This window comes from Hyaena hyaena, unplaced genomic scaffold, assembly GCF_003009895.1.
Source record: "Hyaena hyaena isolate Hyena2069 unplaced genomic scaffold, ASM300989v1 scaffold_111, whole genome shotgun sequence".
In the NCBI taxonomy this organism is placed as follows: Eukaryota; Metazoa; Chordata; class Mammalia; order Carnivora; family Hyaenidae; genus Hyaena; species Hyaena hyaena.
Window position 1 is genome coordinate 3,298,457 of NW_024080743.1, and position 17,415 is coordinate 3,315,871.

Sequence of the window (17,415 nt, forward strand, 5' to 3'; positions counted from 1 at the left end):
ACGTGCGTATTTCTAGACATGGTTCTTATTCATCCCATTTGCAAAGAAAGGCACCTCCTTAATAGTTCAGAATCACAGAGGCCTAAGGCATGACTTGCCACATGAGGGTTATGACCCTTCTTGGGTGAACCACGCTTGCCACCCCCTATGACTGGATTAGGACTGGTCCCTTCTTCGGCCCTCAGGAGCACCTCACTCTCAACTGTGAACTACCTGGGATCCCAAATGGAGAGAAGCTCCTAGAACACAGGATTTCCTTCTCCCACCATCTGCACGAGCAATTGTTAAAATGCTCTGCAAACCGGGAGATGAGAGGATGTGGCCCTGTTCTGCCTGGTCTCATTCCAGCAAAGGCTCAAAGACAGAGGGGAGGAGACTGGGCCATGATGGGCTCACATGCTTCCAAAAACACCCACCTGGGCCTGGGAAGAATGAGAATCCAATTGGAGACTGGTGGTCACAGGAAACAGTCCATCAGCTTCATCACTGCGTCTGCATAAGCAGCTCTTTTGAGAGTGTGAATGGGGGCTTTATGTAGTAAGTTCTCATCCACAGGCTAATAAATATGTGAAATGGCCTCTCGGACCAGGTTCCTGCAGACTGGACACTGAGGTCATTCAAGAAACAATTAGATGCCATCTGGAGAGAGCTGGGACTCAAAAGGAAATTGCCTCCAAGGGCCAAACAGCATGTTCTTGTTCCCAGAGTCTGACACATCCTTATCTTCACTGACATAAAGGACGGATGGAGCTCAGCCAACTAACCCACACTGGGAGCACAGAACGGGCAAATGCGGCGGCAATTAATAAAAGCTTAAGGACCAGGAGAATGTTCATTTTCAGCCTGCCCCAGGCAAATGTATCCCTTGACTCACTTTCACATCCAAGCTGAGCATGTCCGCCATAACCCAGACCTTGGCCTCACCAAGCTTTGGGTTTTCACGGTTTTAAAATGAAGCAGTCAGAGCAGAACAGCAACTGCTTCTGGACCAGCTCTTCGTAGTATATAATGAGAGACTCGGTCGTATGAAACAGAGTTGGTATTTATTGAGGCCTCACAATCCATTCAATTGTAAAGAGCGGGCCCCCTAACTGAAGACCCTTATTTCTAGGACGGACTCCCAATCTTATTTTTAAATAAAAATTTAATGTCTCTTCTGTATTAATAATCAGTATCTTTTTTAAAAATATGGATTTAGATAAACAGGAGATGATTATTTGTGTACTAAGTGTTTCTACAGCTTTATATCAGCTTTTAAGTAGCAAGAGCCTCTGGGATGGCCGTGTTCAGAGTTCCAGGTGGTGGGCCCACAGACGCCTTTCCAGGAGTCCGTGAGGCCCTAACTATTTCCATTACAATACTGAGACCTTTTTTGCCTTTTTCACTGGGTTGACATTTCCACCCACCACAGCAGATGAGGTAAAAGCAAGGACGGGTCACACTGCTGGGACCTTCGCACAAAGCAAGGGGGAGGCACCAAACAGGGTACAGAGTCACTGCATTTCTGAGCTACCAGTTTCTTAAATTTATTTTTTAGTATTAAAAAAATTTTTTTAAACATTTCTTTAGAAAATAGCCAGTTTCACCTAAAAGTCCTTGAGGAAGCGGTAAGAATTACTTGCTGCTTGGCAGCCGGACCCTGGAGGCTACGTCTCTCTTTACTATTCCGTACGTGAGGCAGGACGCAGCCCACGGCCCTTGTCCCGCGCACACCGAGCCCCGCCACGGCCTCGGGGGACCCGCCGCGGCCTCGGGGGAAAGCAAGCATGTGCCCAACTGGCCGCTTCTTCCTGGAACACCACTTTTACTTCAAAGAATGTCTGATGAACTGTGGTTATTCAGATGTGGCTAGTTATGTGGCAGGTATTTTCTTAAAAAAAAAAAAAAAAAAAAAAAAAGGAACAAAGGGAGGCCTGTCACTGATGGGAGAACAATTGATAGTATTTGTTGCCAGTGATGAAAGCTTAACTTTCGATGGAAAATCAGAATGTGGGGAAACTCGTATTCATGACCACGAGTTTGACAGCTTCCCAATATCTTTAACAAATTTTTTTCCTGATAAGTGGGGACAGAAATGAAAGTGAGTTTTTAATATTGTGTAACGAAACATTAACGTTTTGAATATCTGTGTTAACTTGAACAACCAGTATGTTTCAAATGCTCAATGCATGATGACACAGAATCATACTTGGGGAAAGGACCCATTCAAATTGTCAGAGAGACTAATGGATTTTAAGGGAATAGAATAAAAAAAAAAGTTCATGAATACGGTTTCAGATTCCATATTATAATTAGCTTTTATGGAGCTACAACTCTTCAAGCTTCAGCACAATATCGGAGAAGAATATCTCTAATTATCTGAAGAGGCTATTAAAATAGTCCTTAGGGTTGTGAAATGGGTGAGGGGGGTCACAAGGTACAAATATTCAATTATAAAATGAGTAAGTCATGGGGAGATATAACGTAAAGCATGGTGACTATAGTTAATAACACTGTGTTGCATATTTGAAAACAGTGAGGAGAATGGATCTTGCAAATTTTCATCACAAGAAAAAAAAATTATGACCATGTATGGTGATGGACATTAGCCAGACTTACAGTGGTGCTTATTTTGCAACATTTTGACCTATCACTCTCCACATTCGATCATTTGACTCCTAGTTTTCTCTGACAGAAGTCTGCACACAAATGCGTACACGCCGTCTGAGCTGCAGGCAACGCCATCTCTCCTGCATCATGCTTCGCTCCTCTGTGCTCCCGCATGCACCCGATCTGGCAGGAAATCCTGAAGACTGCCTTTGTGTGTGACTAGAATCTCCCTTTTTCACCACCTGTTTTGCTGTCACAGGTCCACATTCTCCTTTCTCACCTGGACAGTCACAATGGCCTCCCAACTCCTCTTCCCTGTTCTTGCCCCTGCCCCTGTTGTCTGCTAGCTGCACAGAAGCCAACGCCACCCCGACTTGGCTTCCCACCCCACTCAGCACAAGTTACCTATGGGCCCCAGGCAACCTGCCCCGTCCCTCTCATCACTCTCTCACATGAGCTTCTACCTCCCTTTCCCTCAAGTTCACTCCCTTCTAGCCTCTCTGGCCTCCAGGCTGCTCCCTGGTGCAAGAGGTGAACTCCTGCCTCACAACCTTGCCCTTGATACAGCCTCTTCCCTCCAGACATCACACTTGACTTGCCCCTCCAACTCAGGTCACCTTCTGGGTGAGCCTCTCCCTGGCCACCCTATTTAAAATGTGGCATCCCCTGACCCTATTTCATAGCTCTTTCCCCTGATAAATCTTTTCGCTTAGTACTCATCACTGCCTAACATGCTTGCTAGGTTGTCTTCCTCATCTTCCCAGTCCTCCTCCCCAGAGTACAAGCCTCATAGAGGCAGGGATGTTGTTTTGTTTCACTGCTATATCCTCAGCCCCTACCTAGAACACTGGCCAGAAGATGGCAAGTGCTCAATAGATATTTTGAAGTGACAATGACATATGTAACAAATAAGGCTGTATTTTTAAATAACTGCAAAACTGGTAACATTAAAAAGAACCCAAATATCAGTGGAAAATTGGCCAATATATTTCATACAATGGAATACTAAATAGCCATTCAAAAGAAGGAGGTAGACCTGTGTATTTAATATGGAATGATGTTCAATTTAAAAAGCAAGTTGGAAAGCTATATGTAGTTATATGTTCTTTTTGGCAGTCAGTCAATCAATATAGTCGTCCCTGAACTCAGCCTTCTTAGTCCCATAATCTCAGAATTTCCCAAGAACACTTGAAGCTTCCTCACTCTCTTCCCTCACAGGAAGCACATGAGCACCTACCCTTCTCATAGATTCCTGCTATGCTCTCTCCTGTGCCACTCAGCCTGGGCACACATGGCCCCACAGGCCTGGGGTCTCCCCCAACCATCTCTAACATGCTGATACCGGTTTTCTGCCTCACCTAATACCAGCTTCTTTCTGGCCATTTTTTCCAGCTATCAAGTCGCAATTCAAATATCATTAAATTTTTTTTTAATGTTTATTTTTTAGAGAGAGACACAGAGACAGAGCATGAGCAGGAAGGGGCAAAGAGAGAGGGAGACACAGAATCCAAAGCAGGCTCCTGGCTCTGAGCTGTTAGCAAAGAGACTGACGCAGGGCTCTAACTTGCAAACTGTGAGATCATAACCTGAGCAGAAGTCAGGTGCTTAACCGACTGATCCACCCAGGCACCCCCAAGTATCATTTTTTCCCAAGGAGACTTCCTGGTTACCATAGGTAAAACTTCAGATCACTACCAACCACCCCTCCCCACTCAAAATCTATACACAATGTCATAGCATCTTAGAGTTTTTTGTCCAGAATGTAAAACAATTCACTCTATTAATAAAATGCCTTAATGATTTTAATCTGTTTAATATAAAGCTAAGAAAACCACTTGCCTCTTTATATACTTTATATATAGCCCTTAGTTCTGAAGTTATAAACATAACGTTAATAATTTAACATCAATAGCTCCCAGAATATTTAGACAATGAACTGTAGCCAAACTCTGCACTGTTGTGACATGTTATTTCCTCTAGAGGGCGAAATTGAACAACAAACGATTGCAAAAAAAAAAAAAAAAACACCCTGGCCTCCCATTTGGGAGCTGATGACAAGATCTGCTGAGGAACTGATAGGTCTGAGCCACAGAAGTTGCCAGAACTACATTTTTTAAAAAGTGTATATACCTCTGCCTAAATGTGTGACTATTTAAGGTGATAACAGCAACCCCATAATTTTTATCCTATACCAGGTTGGCAAGAGAATGAAGACTGAAGATTTCTTCCTTTCATTAAATGAAATCACTGGAGAAGTTTCTGGAAAATGTTTAGAGATATTGAGTGTTACTGCTTCTTGGAAAATTTCAAGATCTTTAGAACCTCATTCCTTCTTCCTTCAATTTAAATGCCCTTTGCATCTGGTTTTATGTGGTCATCAGTTAGCTGGTCAGTCACTAAGTATTAAGAAGAAAAGGTCCCTGTCCTCAGAACTCACATTCTAATGAGGTTTTTTGGTTTGTTCTGTTTTTTAACTAAACAAATAGAATTTGGGACAAGTGGGGATACACAGAGTAATGAGATATTGACTTAGGGAGGCAGCTTTGAGCAGCGCAGGGACAGGGACAGTCTCTCTGAGGCAATGAAATTAGAGTCAAGCCGCACGGAAGACTACCAAGACTACATCAGTATCTCCTGAGTGCTATCTACATGTCAGGCTCTCTGCTACAACTTTACATGAAGCAACTCATTTAATTCCTACATGCTCCCGTCTACTGTTAAGGAAACCAAGCTCCAGAGGATTTCAGAAACTTGCCCAAAGTCACACAACCAAGATATGCCAGGCGTCTGTCTCTATGTTAACTTCCAAGAGCTGCTGTAACAAACCACCACTGATTTGGTGGCTTTAAAATAGAAATTTATTCTCTCACAGTTCTGGAGGCTAAGTATCCAAAACCAAGATGTTGGCAAAAGCCACATTTTTCTCTGAAAGCTCCAGGGGAAGACCCTTCCTTGCCTCTTCCTAGCTTATGGGGGCCATAATCTTTGGTGGTGCTGACTTTTCTACACATCAACCCCAATTCCTGCTTCTGTGGTCACATGACATTCTCCCGTGTGTCAGTGCCTTTGTGCACAAATTCCTCTCTTCTTATAAGAACACCAGTCTTTGGATTAGGTCCCACCTTAATCCAGTATGATCTCATCCCAGTGTGATCACAGCTGCAAAGACCTTATTCCAAATAAGGCCACGTTTACAGGTACTGGGGGTTAGTACTTCAATATATGTTTTGGGAGCACACAATTCAACCCACTCTAAACCACTCAACTTCAAAAGAAGATTTCATGCCAAAGAAAAGGCAAAGATCGGGGGCCAGTAGGAAGAGCCAGGATGGAGGAATATAGCCACTAAGGCAGATGGCGGGGTGAGGACAGAGGTAGACAGGCCACATGAGGAGCGTTCTGAAGTCCAATCATAAAGCGGAGTCTAGTCAGACGCTGTAACTTCGATTCTTGCTCGGATGTCAGTGTTCCAAGTCTCTTTGCTATCTCTCTACCTGCCATCGCTTGGGAGCCCAGAAGAGTCCTCTTACTTTCGGTCAAGAATGAAGGCTGCAGCATAGGATACAAATGTGAATCTAGCTGCACTCCACTCTCAGGCCAGACAAGGATTCTTTGAGTGCCTCTAGAGGGCAGCTCCAGGGTCTGACCTTGATTCAAACCATCAAGTTCAGGAGGCCAGGGAGAATTTACCTCTGACTTGGGACACTGAGAAAACGCATCTCAGGCTGCACTGGCGGTGCAACCCGGTGTGAGGAAATTATCCAGACAAGCCCCAGACAGGAACCGGCAGGATTTCAGCACCTGTGCTGTGCCCACACATCAGTGCAGCCCGCAGAATTCAAGTCCTTAGATGGGATGGGCCCGGTGGGAGACGCTGCTCAGAGCAGCATCTCCTGCGAGATGTTGAGATGCGTCCAGGTTGTGCAGGGCTGCCACTGTAGCGGCTCTGTGACCGTGCAAGTTCTCACAACCTGCACAAGGACTCCCTGCTCTATCATCAGGGAAGATAAAGTGATGACCCGGATGTGAGGCTGAAAGCCTACTGTGCGATTTTTGCTGAAAGCCTACTATGCATTATTGCAAGGAAAAACAGGGACAGTGAATATGCATATAGTCTAGAGCAAGAGTCAGCAAATCTTTTCTGTAAAGGGCCAGGGAGTAAATATTTCAGGCTTTGCTTCCCAGTCCGTCCTAGCTGCTCAACTCCATGGTTATGGCGACAAAGCAGCAATACGTAAATGAACGGGTGAGGCTGTGTTTCTATAAAGCTCTACGCATGTTGAAACCCGAATTTTATAATTTTCACATTCCTCTTTTGATTAAAAAAAAAAAAAAACCTTTAAAGTGTGAAATCCGTTTTTAGCTTGCAGGCCAGACAATAACAGGCTGCAGGCCAGATTTGGTCTCCGGCTGTAGTTTGCTGATCCTACCAGTCTAATGATATCCCCAAATGCTCATCAATTCACTTAATGTCATTGTGGTAACAAGGTCTCCAACTGGAAATTTCCTGTCCTCCCCTAGAATATTCACTGGCTTCTGGGCAAGATGCCAGGCACTCGTGTGAACTCGGGAACCCCCTCTGGCTTCCTCTCCTTCACCGCCTCCAGTTAAGTCAGCCAGAAACCGTCAACTCACCTAATGAAATGGCTCTTAATTCTCTCTCCGAAAGGCCTCCAGGCCCTGCCCTGACTTTCCATGCCCACTGCCACTATCTAAGGTTAGGCTCTTGGTAACACTTTGCTCCCACTTCTCACTACACTGGGCAATTACCAACACCAACACGTGATACATGCTCAAAACTATCTGTTGAATGAGCCAATGCAGTGAAATATCTGTAAGCTCAGCACTTTCACCATCTGATCAGCAGTCTGAGGTGGCCCATCTCAAAACCAAACATTTCCCCTACTCGGGTGACAGCACTTACAGGCAACAATATGGTAAGGTTTTTAAAGTCAGGCTCACTGAGGTATAAGAGAGTAAGAGTCACCCCTTTGAAAAAGTATGGTTCTGTGAGCTTTGAAACAACCATAATCAAGGTATTTCTATCATTCTACCAGTTCCTTTGTTCCCTTTTGCAGTCGACCTCTGCCCTACCCCCTTTTCAACCACTTATCTATTTTCTGTCTCTTACAAGTTTTTATACGTATCCGACAGTCCATTCTTTTTTTAGGCTATCACGCCATTGTATGGTATCCTACAGTTTCGCCATTCACCAGCTAAAGGGCATTCAAACTGTTACCAGTTTTTGTCAATTATAAATCATGTCGCTATAAACATTCACATACAGATTTTAAATGAACATACATTTTCATGATAAGCTTTTGCTGTTTATAAATGACCACATTTTCAAAGACCTGCGGGAAAAGATTCCAATGAAGGAGGGGCTGTCCTCCATCCCTATTCTTCTGTCTTCCCACCCTGTCTCAGTAATTTGTTTTTAAATGGTAGTAACGTTAAACCTCCCAAGAAGATGTGCAGAGAATGTTTTTGGTGTGGATGGGAGCTCTCATTCGCTCCTCTGAATGTGAGTCCCAGGGCTATTTCACATTCACCGCGGGCAGCGTTTGATCTTCTGGTCCCACGAGGCACGGTGCTGGCTCTGCGGATATGCACACTCAGGCAAAAACCTGCAGAGCCAGCCAATTGGGCCGTTATTTGGTTCATATAACTTGCTAAAATCTCACGGAATGTACAGCGTGCCATTGTTTTTGTAAGTCCCTTTCAGGACTTTGTTAGCTGGCTAATTCAGAGCAGACTAGCCAGTTTCCCCGCTGGAAGAAAAGACGTCCCTCAAAGGCAGCTATTTAACCGTGACCATGGCTGCGGCCATCTTGAGCACAAAGAGGGAGCTGCAGCCTCGCCGGCCCCTCTCCCACGAGGTCCCAACGCCGGCCCGCGCGCTTACACTTGGTGCTGGAATTCGCATAATTACTCCTCTTTTAATCTGCTGGGTGACCTAACGTAGCCCCGGCCGGCTGCAGGAAGCCGCCTTGCTGAGATCTGAGCCTTGGGCAGCCTGTCATATCTGTAAGGCCCTCTCAAAAAAGAGCATTTCAGAGCATTAACCCCATAAAGGAATGATTGCCAAGGCGCCCGGGACTCGGGAGCTGCTCTTGAGCGCTTGGCTGGGAAGTGGCGAAGCGGAGGGGGCGGAGAGGAGCCGTCGGAGGGTGCGGATCCCCACTCAGGATAACGGCTCCAGCCCTGTCCCTTCTCCTAGCCTGCGAAGGAGCTCAGAAACCGCAATTCATTTCATAAATGCTCGCAAGTGGTTCCAGCAAGAATCCACCCAGGCTGACTACAAAAGAAAGGATATTTGTTCACTAGGAGGCTAGCCCGGGACAAAAGGCTGCATTCCGTCTTGACACTTGCTAACTGCGGTCGCCTGGAGAGCAGGCCTTTGTCCACAGGCGGGCATTGTGCTGTTTATAGCCTCGCCACGAAAATGGGCTTGCCTACAGCTTAGCTAATTTGAAAAACAGTCATCCCGATTTTCTTTTCTGCATCCTGGCTTTGTTTTCCAATTTATCTTTCTTAAGGGCATTTTAAAATGAAAAATCTATAATAAACTTTTCTCTTATAAGAAAATTCACCCAGCTCCGCCCCCAGACAATCATCACCTCCCCGAAAAACTGTGTTTTTAAACCATTCCCAGCAAAGAGATGCTTTATTAAAATGACTGTAAGGCTTGTATGTGAAGAAGCAGCTAGAAAGAATCTTCAGTCTAAAAGGAAGATAGGGGGAGAAGATAGGAAATAATATAAATTTGTAAAATTTAGTGTATGGTGGGCAATTCTTCACCCTTGAAGAAGTAGCCCCAGGAAAAAGAAAAGAAAAAAAAATAATGAAAATGAAAGTAAGTTTCATAGGTTCAAGAAGGGGCTACAAAAGGGAAAGCAAAACAGATCTGAGAGTAGCTGCCGGAGTGTTGAGTTAATCCCCAGTCTTTTGAAGTAATATGATGGGTGGGCAGTTATTAGCTCTCACATCCTTGGTCTTAATGTCTGGGACATACCATGTTCCAACCAATATGGCACTTTTATGGTCAAGAGTGACAGATATAGAATCCCTTACTTGGTTAAAAACAAAAAAACAAAACAAAACAAAAAACAAACTTTCCCCTCCAGCCTATTACAGGTATGGATGATCCTAAAAATGCTCAAAGGACTTTCACCCATTCCCTGATTTTCGAGCTATAAGATAAAACCCACAGAGAGAATGTGCCAAGTCCAAAGTCACAGAGGGGTAGACGGTTCTCCGTGGTTGTAGAACCTGGAGTCCACTATTCGGATGTTATTCTGGGAAGGTTAACTCACTGAACTATTATCATTTGTTCACGTTTTAAAGATTTTTTAAATGTTTATTTTGAGAGAGAGAGAGAGAAAGAGGGAGCAGGGTAGGGGCAGAGAGAGGGGAAGACAGAATCCGAAGCAGGCTCCAAGCTCCTAGCTGCCAGCACAGAGCCCAAGGCAGGGCTCAAACTCACGAACCGCGAGAGCATGAGATCATGATCTGAGCTGAAGTCGGACACTTCACTGACAGAACCACACAGGCCCCATTAATTCACATTTTAGTACATTTTATCAAATGTTCTAAGTAGTTACCAGACACAGATCTAAGAAAGTAGACACTGAATAAATGCGTTGTAATGGGGGTACAAATATGGCAAAAATCAAATGCGGCAGTAAGCAAGTAAAGCAGCCCAGAAGATAAACTCTTCTTCACAATTTTGCCTAGGGCTCTTTCCTCCAAAAGCTATTTCCTCTGTTTAAAAAAAAAAAAAAAAAAAAAAAAAGGTTTTTATCTCTGATAAGGTATGCTAGGTACGCAGAGGAAAATTCCAGAGCTGTATGCAACTCATGAAAGTCACCAACAACGAAAGAGCAGGAGGAAGCTGGAGCCACTGTGGAAGTTTCTGCTTTCCAGCCTGGAAGAAGTGGTTTCTTCTGGGTACAGTTAAAAAGAGAATCAATTGTATGTGGTTACAGAAATGGTTAGAATCAGACTTTCAAGATGATTTCAAACATGAGCTACTGTGGGGCAAAAAATGTGGAGAGAAGGGAAGTCTCGGAAAATAAGGGAAAAGTTAAAAAAGAAAAAACAGAGGTGCCTGGGTGGCTCAGTCGGTTAAGCATCTGACTTGGGCTGAGGTCATGATCTCCCAGTTCATGGGTTCAATTCCTGCATCACCCTCTGTGCTGACAGCTGGGAGCCTGGAGCCTACTTCAGATTCTGTCTCCCTCTCTTTCTGCCTCTCCACCATTTATGTGCTCTCTCTCTCTCTCTCTTTCAAATATAAACAAACATTTTAAAAATTAAAAAATCTAAAAAAAAGAAAAGAAAAAACAAAACTCCTCTCTAACAGAATTAAAGAGACAGAAACAGTGAAGAACAAGATTTCAAAAATCCCCTGGCTACTTCGGAGCTGCTCTAATTTTCTTATCACATCCAAACATGGAATTGAGCTGGAGGTCTAGGTGCAGTTGGGAGGCCCCAGCAGGAAGTGAAAGAACCTCCAACAGCCCTGGGGCTTCTCAGCCACGCATGGTTCCCTCCACTCTGGGCACAGAGGAGCCCCTTGTAGCCTAGCAACCACAGACCGGTCCCCTTTCACGCCGTATTAATGCGCTTCCATACAAACTGGACACAGAGTACAAACTGGACAGAAGTGAATTTTGGATTCATTCTCTACCCAGCGCTCTCTGCCACAATTCCACAGCCCCAGCGCCACCCCACCCCCAGGGCCCTGGCTCCCCAGGCACAGGAGGGGGCTCCAGTCCCAGATGTCTCTCACACCTGCGCACTGGGAAAACCCAGTGAGGATGGTTAGAAAGCCTCCCATGGGAAGAAGGCGTTTGAAGACATAGACACGGGGCTGCGATTCTCAACAGAATGAGAAGGGCTGTCTGTCGGCCACATCTGGCTGCTTCCATCACTGCGAAGACTCTCAGAGATCAGACCACCCCATTATAACCCCCCTAAAAATGTCCCTTGAATCTTGCTTTTTTGGCTGATAAATCTCCAGAAGGGGACCCTATTCAAGGCAACAAATTTTACGTAGAATCTCTACTTTTCTACATACCTAAGAGGCACTAAGTGTACCAGGGGATCGGAGGAAAGTAACAGCTCCAAGTCAGGAAGGGCTAAACTGCATCCCAGTTTATCTACAACCACCTCACCACCTCCCTTGATTATTTTCAGTCACCCTCCAAAGTCACTAGGCTCCAGCGGGCACCAATTTACAAGGCCTTCATGACATGGACTCGTCAGCCAGGCTCGAGAGGGCAGTCAAGTCTGAGAAATGCTAGAATGAGCCTACACTGGCCCAAGAAGCACGACACATGGGTCAATTTAGACCTGGAGGTCAAAGGCCTCCACGAACATGCTTCCAGAGCTCCCGTACCCATAGAAGAAAATGGAAATACCCAGCATTTGCCAAACAAATCCCTAAACCATCCCTCCAAACCAATGGCAAAGTGAGAAATAAAAATAATAAATGTGAGGCATCCAGGAGAAGTGCAGAGACTTCATTTATAAAGCCCGGAACAAATTCAGACAAGGTTGGGAGCAAAGATGACCTTCAGAACACCTCAACAGGTCCTTGGGAAGAAGTACCCTTGAGCCACTAAGAGGGGTCCCATCATGTCTCACTGCTGGCAAGGAGAGCCTAGCAAGTAGAAGCCACCAAGATCCCCCATATCTTTTCTTTTCTTTTCTTTTCTTTTTTTAATGTTTTTTTATTTATATCTAGGAGAGAGAGAGACAGCGTGAGCCTGGGAGGGTCAGAGAGAGAGGGAGTCACAGACTGAAACAGGCTCCAGGCTCTGAGCTGGCAGTCAGCACAGAGCCTGACGCGGGGCTTGAACCCACGAACCGCGAGATCATGACCTAAGCGAAAGTCGGCGCTTAACCGACTAAGCCACCCAGGCGCCCCCCCATATCTTTTCTTACACAATTTAGAATGACCGATATATACAAATGTGATGCCAACAGCTTAAATAATACTAAAACAGATCATTCCAGAACGTATGTTTAACTTAGAATTCATCACTGGATTATCTTCAAAGGTTGGACATCGTACAAAAAAACCCAACTTACTGGAGTAAGGGAAGGGTCTGTGCTTGCTCAGCACAGCCTGAGGGAGCCTACAGCGGGAGACAGCCCATTTCTGAAACATGCCATGGTGGCTTTTAAAAGGCTGCTGTGATTTACACACTGCCTAATTCTAGGGCACATTTTTTATGTCGTGGTCAAGTCAAATCATTATCCTCTGTGAATAGCACCCCCCCAGGTCTTGCAGCATACAACCTGCATAAAATAAAGGCGGACGCATTCAGGAAGGACACAGGCATCATTCATAAAGCTCTATCGTATTCTGACATGGCAGCCATGCTGGTTTCGGATTGTACATTTGCTGCAGTGAAACTACAGTTCAGACACAGCCTGGGTATGACAATGTGGAAAAAGTAACACCCACCTCCATCCCAACAAACTTTATCATGACTACCTCAAGTGACTAATTGATTCTACCGGGGCTCTGTCTTCTTTCATCCATCCTCTGATGTAAAAGAGAAGAAATGCCAAAAACGGTGCTGGCACAGGCACACAAGAAAGCAAGGGGTCTAAAAACCCACAAACCGTGATGCTGCCCTGAGAAAAATGAGGTTGCATTGTGGCTCCGAGTAGGCAAGCGCCTTAAAACTTAACACGTGCCACGATTTCACCTAAAAATTATGGATATTGTCATAAATCCAAGAAACCAAGTGTGACAAGTCAGAGTTCTCTCTTCCATAGCAGGTACCAGATTTCAGTTCTCAAAAAGAAAATAAAGCAAACATATATACACACACCCCCAAAAAAACGGTGTGGGGGAGGGAGAGGTAAAATGCATCTTTTCTTTCTGCTGAGAAAGATATCACTATTTCCAAATGTTGCCTGTTTAGAAGCTTTGAATGTCAGCCCCACTAGAAAGCAGCATATTACCACAGCTCAAGGTCCTAGATTAGCCACCACATAGGAGAGTGGCTGTTGGAAAGGAAAGCCAACCCAGAAAACCTCAGGGAGCCATCAGCCCTCCACTGAAGATAAATGCAGGCTCACAATTCATTATCTACCATCCCCAAAAGCCAAAGCACTCTGAAAACTGCAAAATTTCAAGTCAGTCCTTTGGCAGCCAATCAAACCTGACCTCATTTGATGGCAAAATGTGAGCTGCACTACATAAGATCATTTGTAGTCTGTTTATCCCACTTTGTGTGAATGTTCCTTACATTTCACTCATGAACTAATGAGCTTGAGTACAGAGTAGTGACCTAGACCCCTCTGAGGATGTTTTTATATATATGTACCCAATTACCTTTCAAAAAAAAATTCTGAATTTTAGAACCTATCCGGCCCCAAGGGTTTCAGATAAGAGGAAAAAGACTGTAGACCTATAATAGGATGACGTAAGACCCCTACAAAAGTTACTGAAGGACTGAGAGAGTCAGATTACCCCTTAGTTGTTCTAATGTGAGGAGCTTCCTACACAGGCCAGACTGCAGCATTATTTGGCTGTGTTAAAAATGGGAAATCGATTATGCAGGGTCCTAATTACACTTTAAATCCTGGTTTCCTACCTTCACATATTCCAGGCTTGAGTCCAGAAGATGCTGATCCCTGAAAAGAGAAAACGATAAGTATGAGAACTGGGAACAATGCATTCTTGCACTGAGTAAAGTGTATCCAACATTTAATCCCCCCTGTTCCTTCATATTAATAAAATGGGCCCACCTCCCCAGCAATACTCCCTGCAGACAGATAAGGAAGTTAGAACAGATACAGGTTTCCTTTCACGGTGTGTGTTGGGGGTAGGGGGTGGACTGCAGGACACCAACAAAATTTCTGTTTAGAAGCTCCAAGTATTTTATCACATTCAGGCTCCAAATGTTAGACTTTCATGTGGTAATTCTACATTCACTAGAGCATAAAATTAGCCTAGAAATCTAAAGCAAAGAACGAGGAGGATAGAGGTGGGTGAAAAGCAGGACTGGATGCTCAAATGAGGGGTCCTTTCGACCAGACAGCTGTGTCATGCCCACTTTGACAGAAGAAAATGGAGGCTGAGGTAGTCCAGCAGCTGCCCAACGTCATCCAGCACCAAGGGGAGAATATGGGGTCTGTGTACCCAGCTCTCTAGATCACATTTGCCTTTTTTTTAAAATTGCTGCTTCTATCACCCACCCGCCCCTGGCGTCAAGCAGAGCAATCTATCCTAATTTTCTTTGGCGCCCCAGTATCCTTCTCTCCCTATCTAATGTCTGCTCGTGTCATAATATGACACTGGAATTAACCAGAGAGTGAAAAGTAAACAGCAGCAGGTGGCCCTCAGGAGGCTGACTTCTTACAGAAAGAAGAGGATCTGACTAGGCCAGAGGAGAGGAGGAGGAGACGTGAGCGCGGCCATTTTCAGTGGTTGCAGAGTTATAGCGCGGTGCCCCCTCAACAGAGGGTGTGAAAAGACAGCTGCCTTCAGAGCCTTGAACTTCAGAAACTCAACACATCCTCACAGAGACGGCATCATTTGGAAAGGACAGAATGGCTGTGGAGCCTGTAAGAGCAGTCTTCTCAAGGGAGAAGGTCTTTCAGGGAGGGTGAAGGTCCCTCAGAAGCCCCACTGATAAGCAGCTGGCTTCCTCCACAAGGTTGGCTCAGCTCCCCAAAACGTGGGCTGTGAAGAGACCCTGCAAGATGGCAGCACTTCTTCCCAGGACAAGAGAGAAGGTCACTGCCAGAGCACAAGGAGTCCCAACCCCACAGCTCAGGGATACCACCATCTTGTGGGATGGACGTAACCCCCAAATCCATGCTTAGCCTGGTTTGGCTGTCCATTTGGGGCCGTGCACAGGGCGCCTACATGGAGGCAGTGCGGCATCCAAGATGTGCCTTTCCACGTCAGTGGATTAGGTTCTGGAAGGAGTCCCTTTGCAGGGCCAAACGACTGAGAACAGCATAAGCTCACTGTACCCGATTGCCTTTCCATCAAAGAGGGCTAGAAACCTCGAAGCCTCACAACTCTCTGCCTTCAAGTTCATTTACCTGGCATCCAAAGTCTGTCCACTGTGCCAGGTTGCCACTTCCCCTACCACTGTATCGATGTCATCAGGCTTTGCATCCATGGAACCACCTGGCTAGTGACTCAAAACTTTGTCCACAGCACTTGGGCTGTGCTCCCTTATAAGTACTTGAATCCTCATTTTTCTACAGAGTTAACATTTCAGGCACATAGCCATCTAGTCGTTGGTTAATCACCTGGCCCAGGGGTCTGGCCTTGTGAGGGTAGAAAGATGTTAGAAACACTGAAATGCTGTTCTTCTCTTCAAATTTTTATTTTTATGTACATTTAAAAATGTGTATAAGTTATGGGGGTTCCTGGGTGACTCAGTGGATTGAGCATCTGACTCTGGCTTAGGTCATGATTTCACTGTTCTTAAGTTCAAGTCCCGCATCAGGCTCTGTGCTGACAGCTTGGAGCCTGGAGCCTGCTTCAGACTCTGTGTCTCCCTCTCTCTGCCCCTCCCCCACTTGTGTTTTATCTCTCAAACATAAATATAGAAAAAAATTCTTTTAAAAATGTATGTTATGTACATTTATACATACATGTCTTCATGCCTGGATAAATAGTACAGGTATGGGCAGTTGAAGTCAATGGTTCTCATATGTTTTTGGTCTCAGAATCTCTTCACACTCCAATTAATAATTGCCAAAGAGCTTTTGTTTATGTGGGTTATACATATTGGTTACTAATACCAGAAATTAAACAGAAAATTTCAAAAGATTTATCTATTAATACTTTAAAAATAAACTCATTATGTTTTATATAAACAATTTTATTGCAAAGAGATATGTTTTCATAACAAAAATTTAGAGAGAAGAGTGACACCGTCTCACATTTTTGCAAATCTTTTTCATGTCTGGTTTATAGAAGGACAGCTGAATTCTCATATCTACTTCTCTATTCACTATGTTATGATAGGTCCTGGTTTAGAAAAAAAGTCCATCCTCACATAGGTATGTCACTGGAAAAGGGAGCGGTATTTCATTTCCAGATATTTATGGCTATTCTTTGATACCATGCCCAAACTCAACAAGTGGTAGTTTCTTAATGATCAGTTGTACTGCAGTATCTTAAACCATGTCTGTCATTCTTCTGCATCTATCTTCCACCTTGATGGGGCCTTTTATCCACGTGTGATTCTGTAACTACTGTTCTGGAAAATTCCGGCTCACTGAGTTATGCAGTTATTCTAAGTTTTGACACATTTCATTAGAATATTAAAAAAGAATCACATTTGTTAATATCATCACTGATCTCCTCAGAACTTATTAAGCCTTGGGAAGTATGAAGCTCATGGTGGAGGATAGAAGTTTTCCAAACTTCTCATTTTCACTTGAAAGCCTGAATTTTTTCACTGGCAGCTTACACGGTCAAATATTTTCCTTGAGCTTCATTTCATTCATTTTGGAGAATGTATTTGCCAAATACCGAGACCATATAGTCATGGTTTGCCATTTTAACTCTCCTTTTTTAGTGCTCAAATGTCATTCTTTTAGTAAATTCTTTTTAGCATTTTGTCCAGGATCTGCTCTCCTCACCAGATTTAGCTGTAAAATCCTTTTCCTTTCACCTCTGAACATTGAAACCTTCCTTTCTTCCTTTCTCCAGAGACACACCTGAAAACTCTCTGAGCTGGTTCTCTCAGAACATATCCCTCTGTCTTGAGCGGAAGTGGGGTGACCAACACAGGCCGGGCCAGGCGCTGTGCCCAGTGCTGAGGCTGTGCTGAT

General features: G+C 44.6%; 1 protein-coding gene across 2 annotated transcripts in view; it reads right to left on the reverse strand.

The window, feature by feature from the left end:
• BCAR3 (BCAR3 adaptor protein, NSP family member) overlaps window positions 1–17,415 on the reverse strand; it is a 209,559-nt gene that overhangs the window by 66,273 nt on the left and 125,871 nt on the right. For both annotated transcript variants that reach the window (XM_039236454.1, XM_039236453.1), the window contains exon 3: window positions 14,208–14,247. In XM_039236454.1, the coding sequence (XP_039092385.1) occupies window positions 14,208–14,247 (40 nt within the window). The remainder of the gene's footprint in view (window positions 1–14,207; window positions 14,248–17,415) is intronic.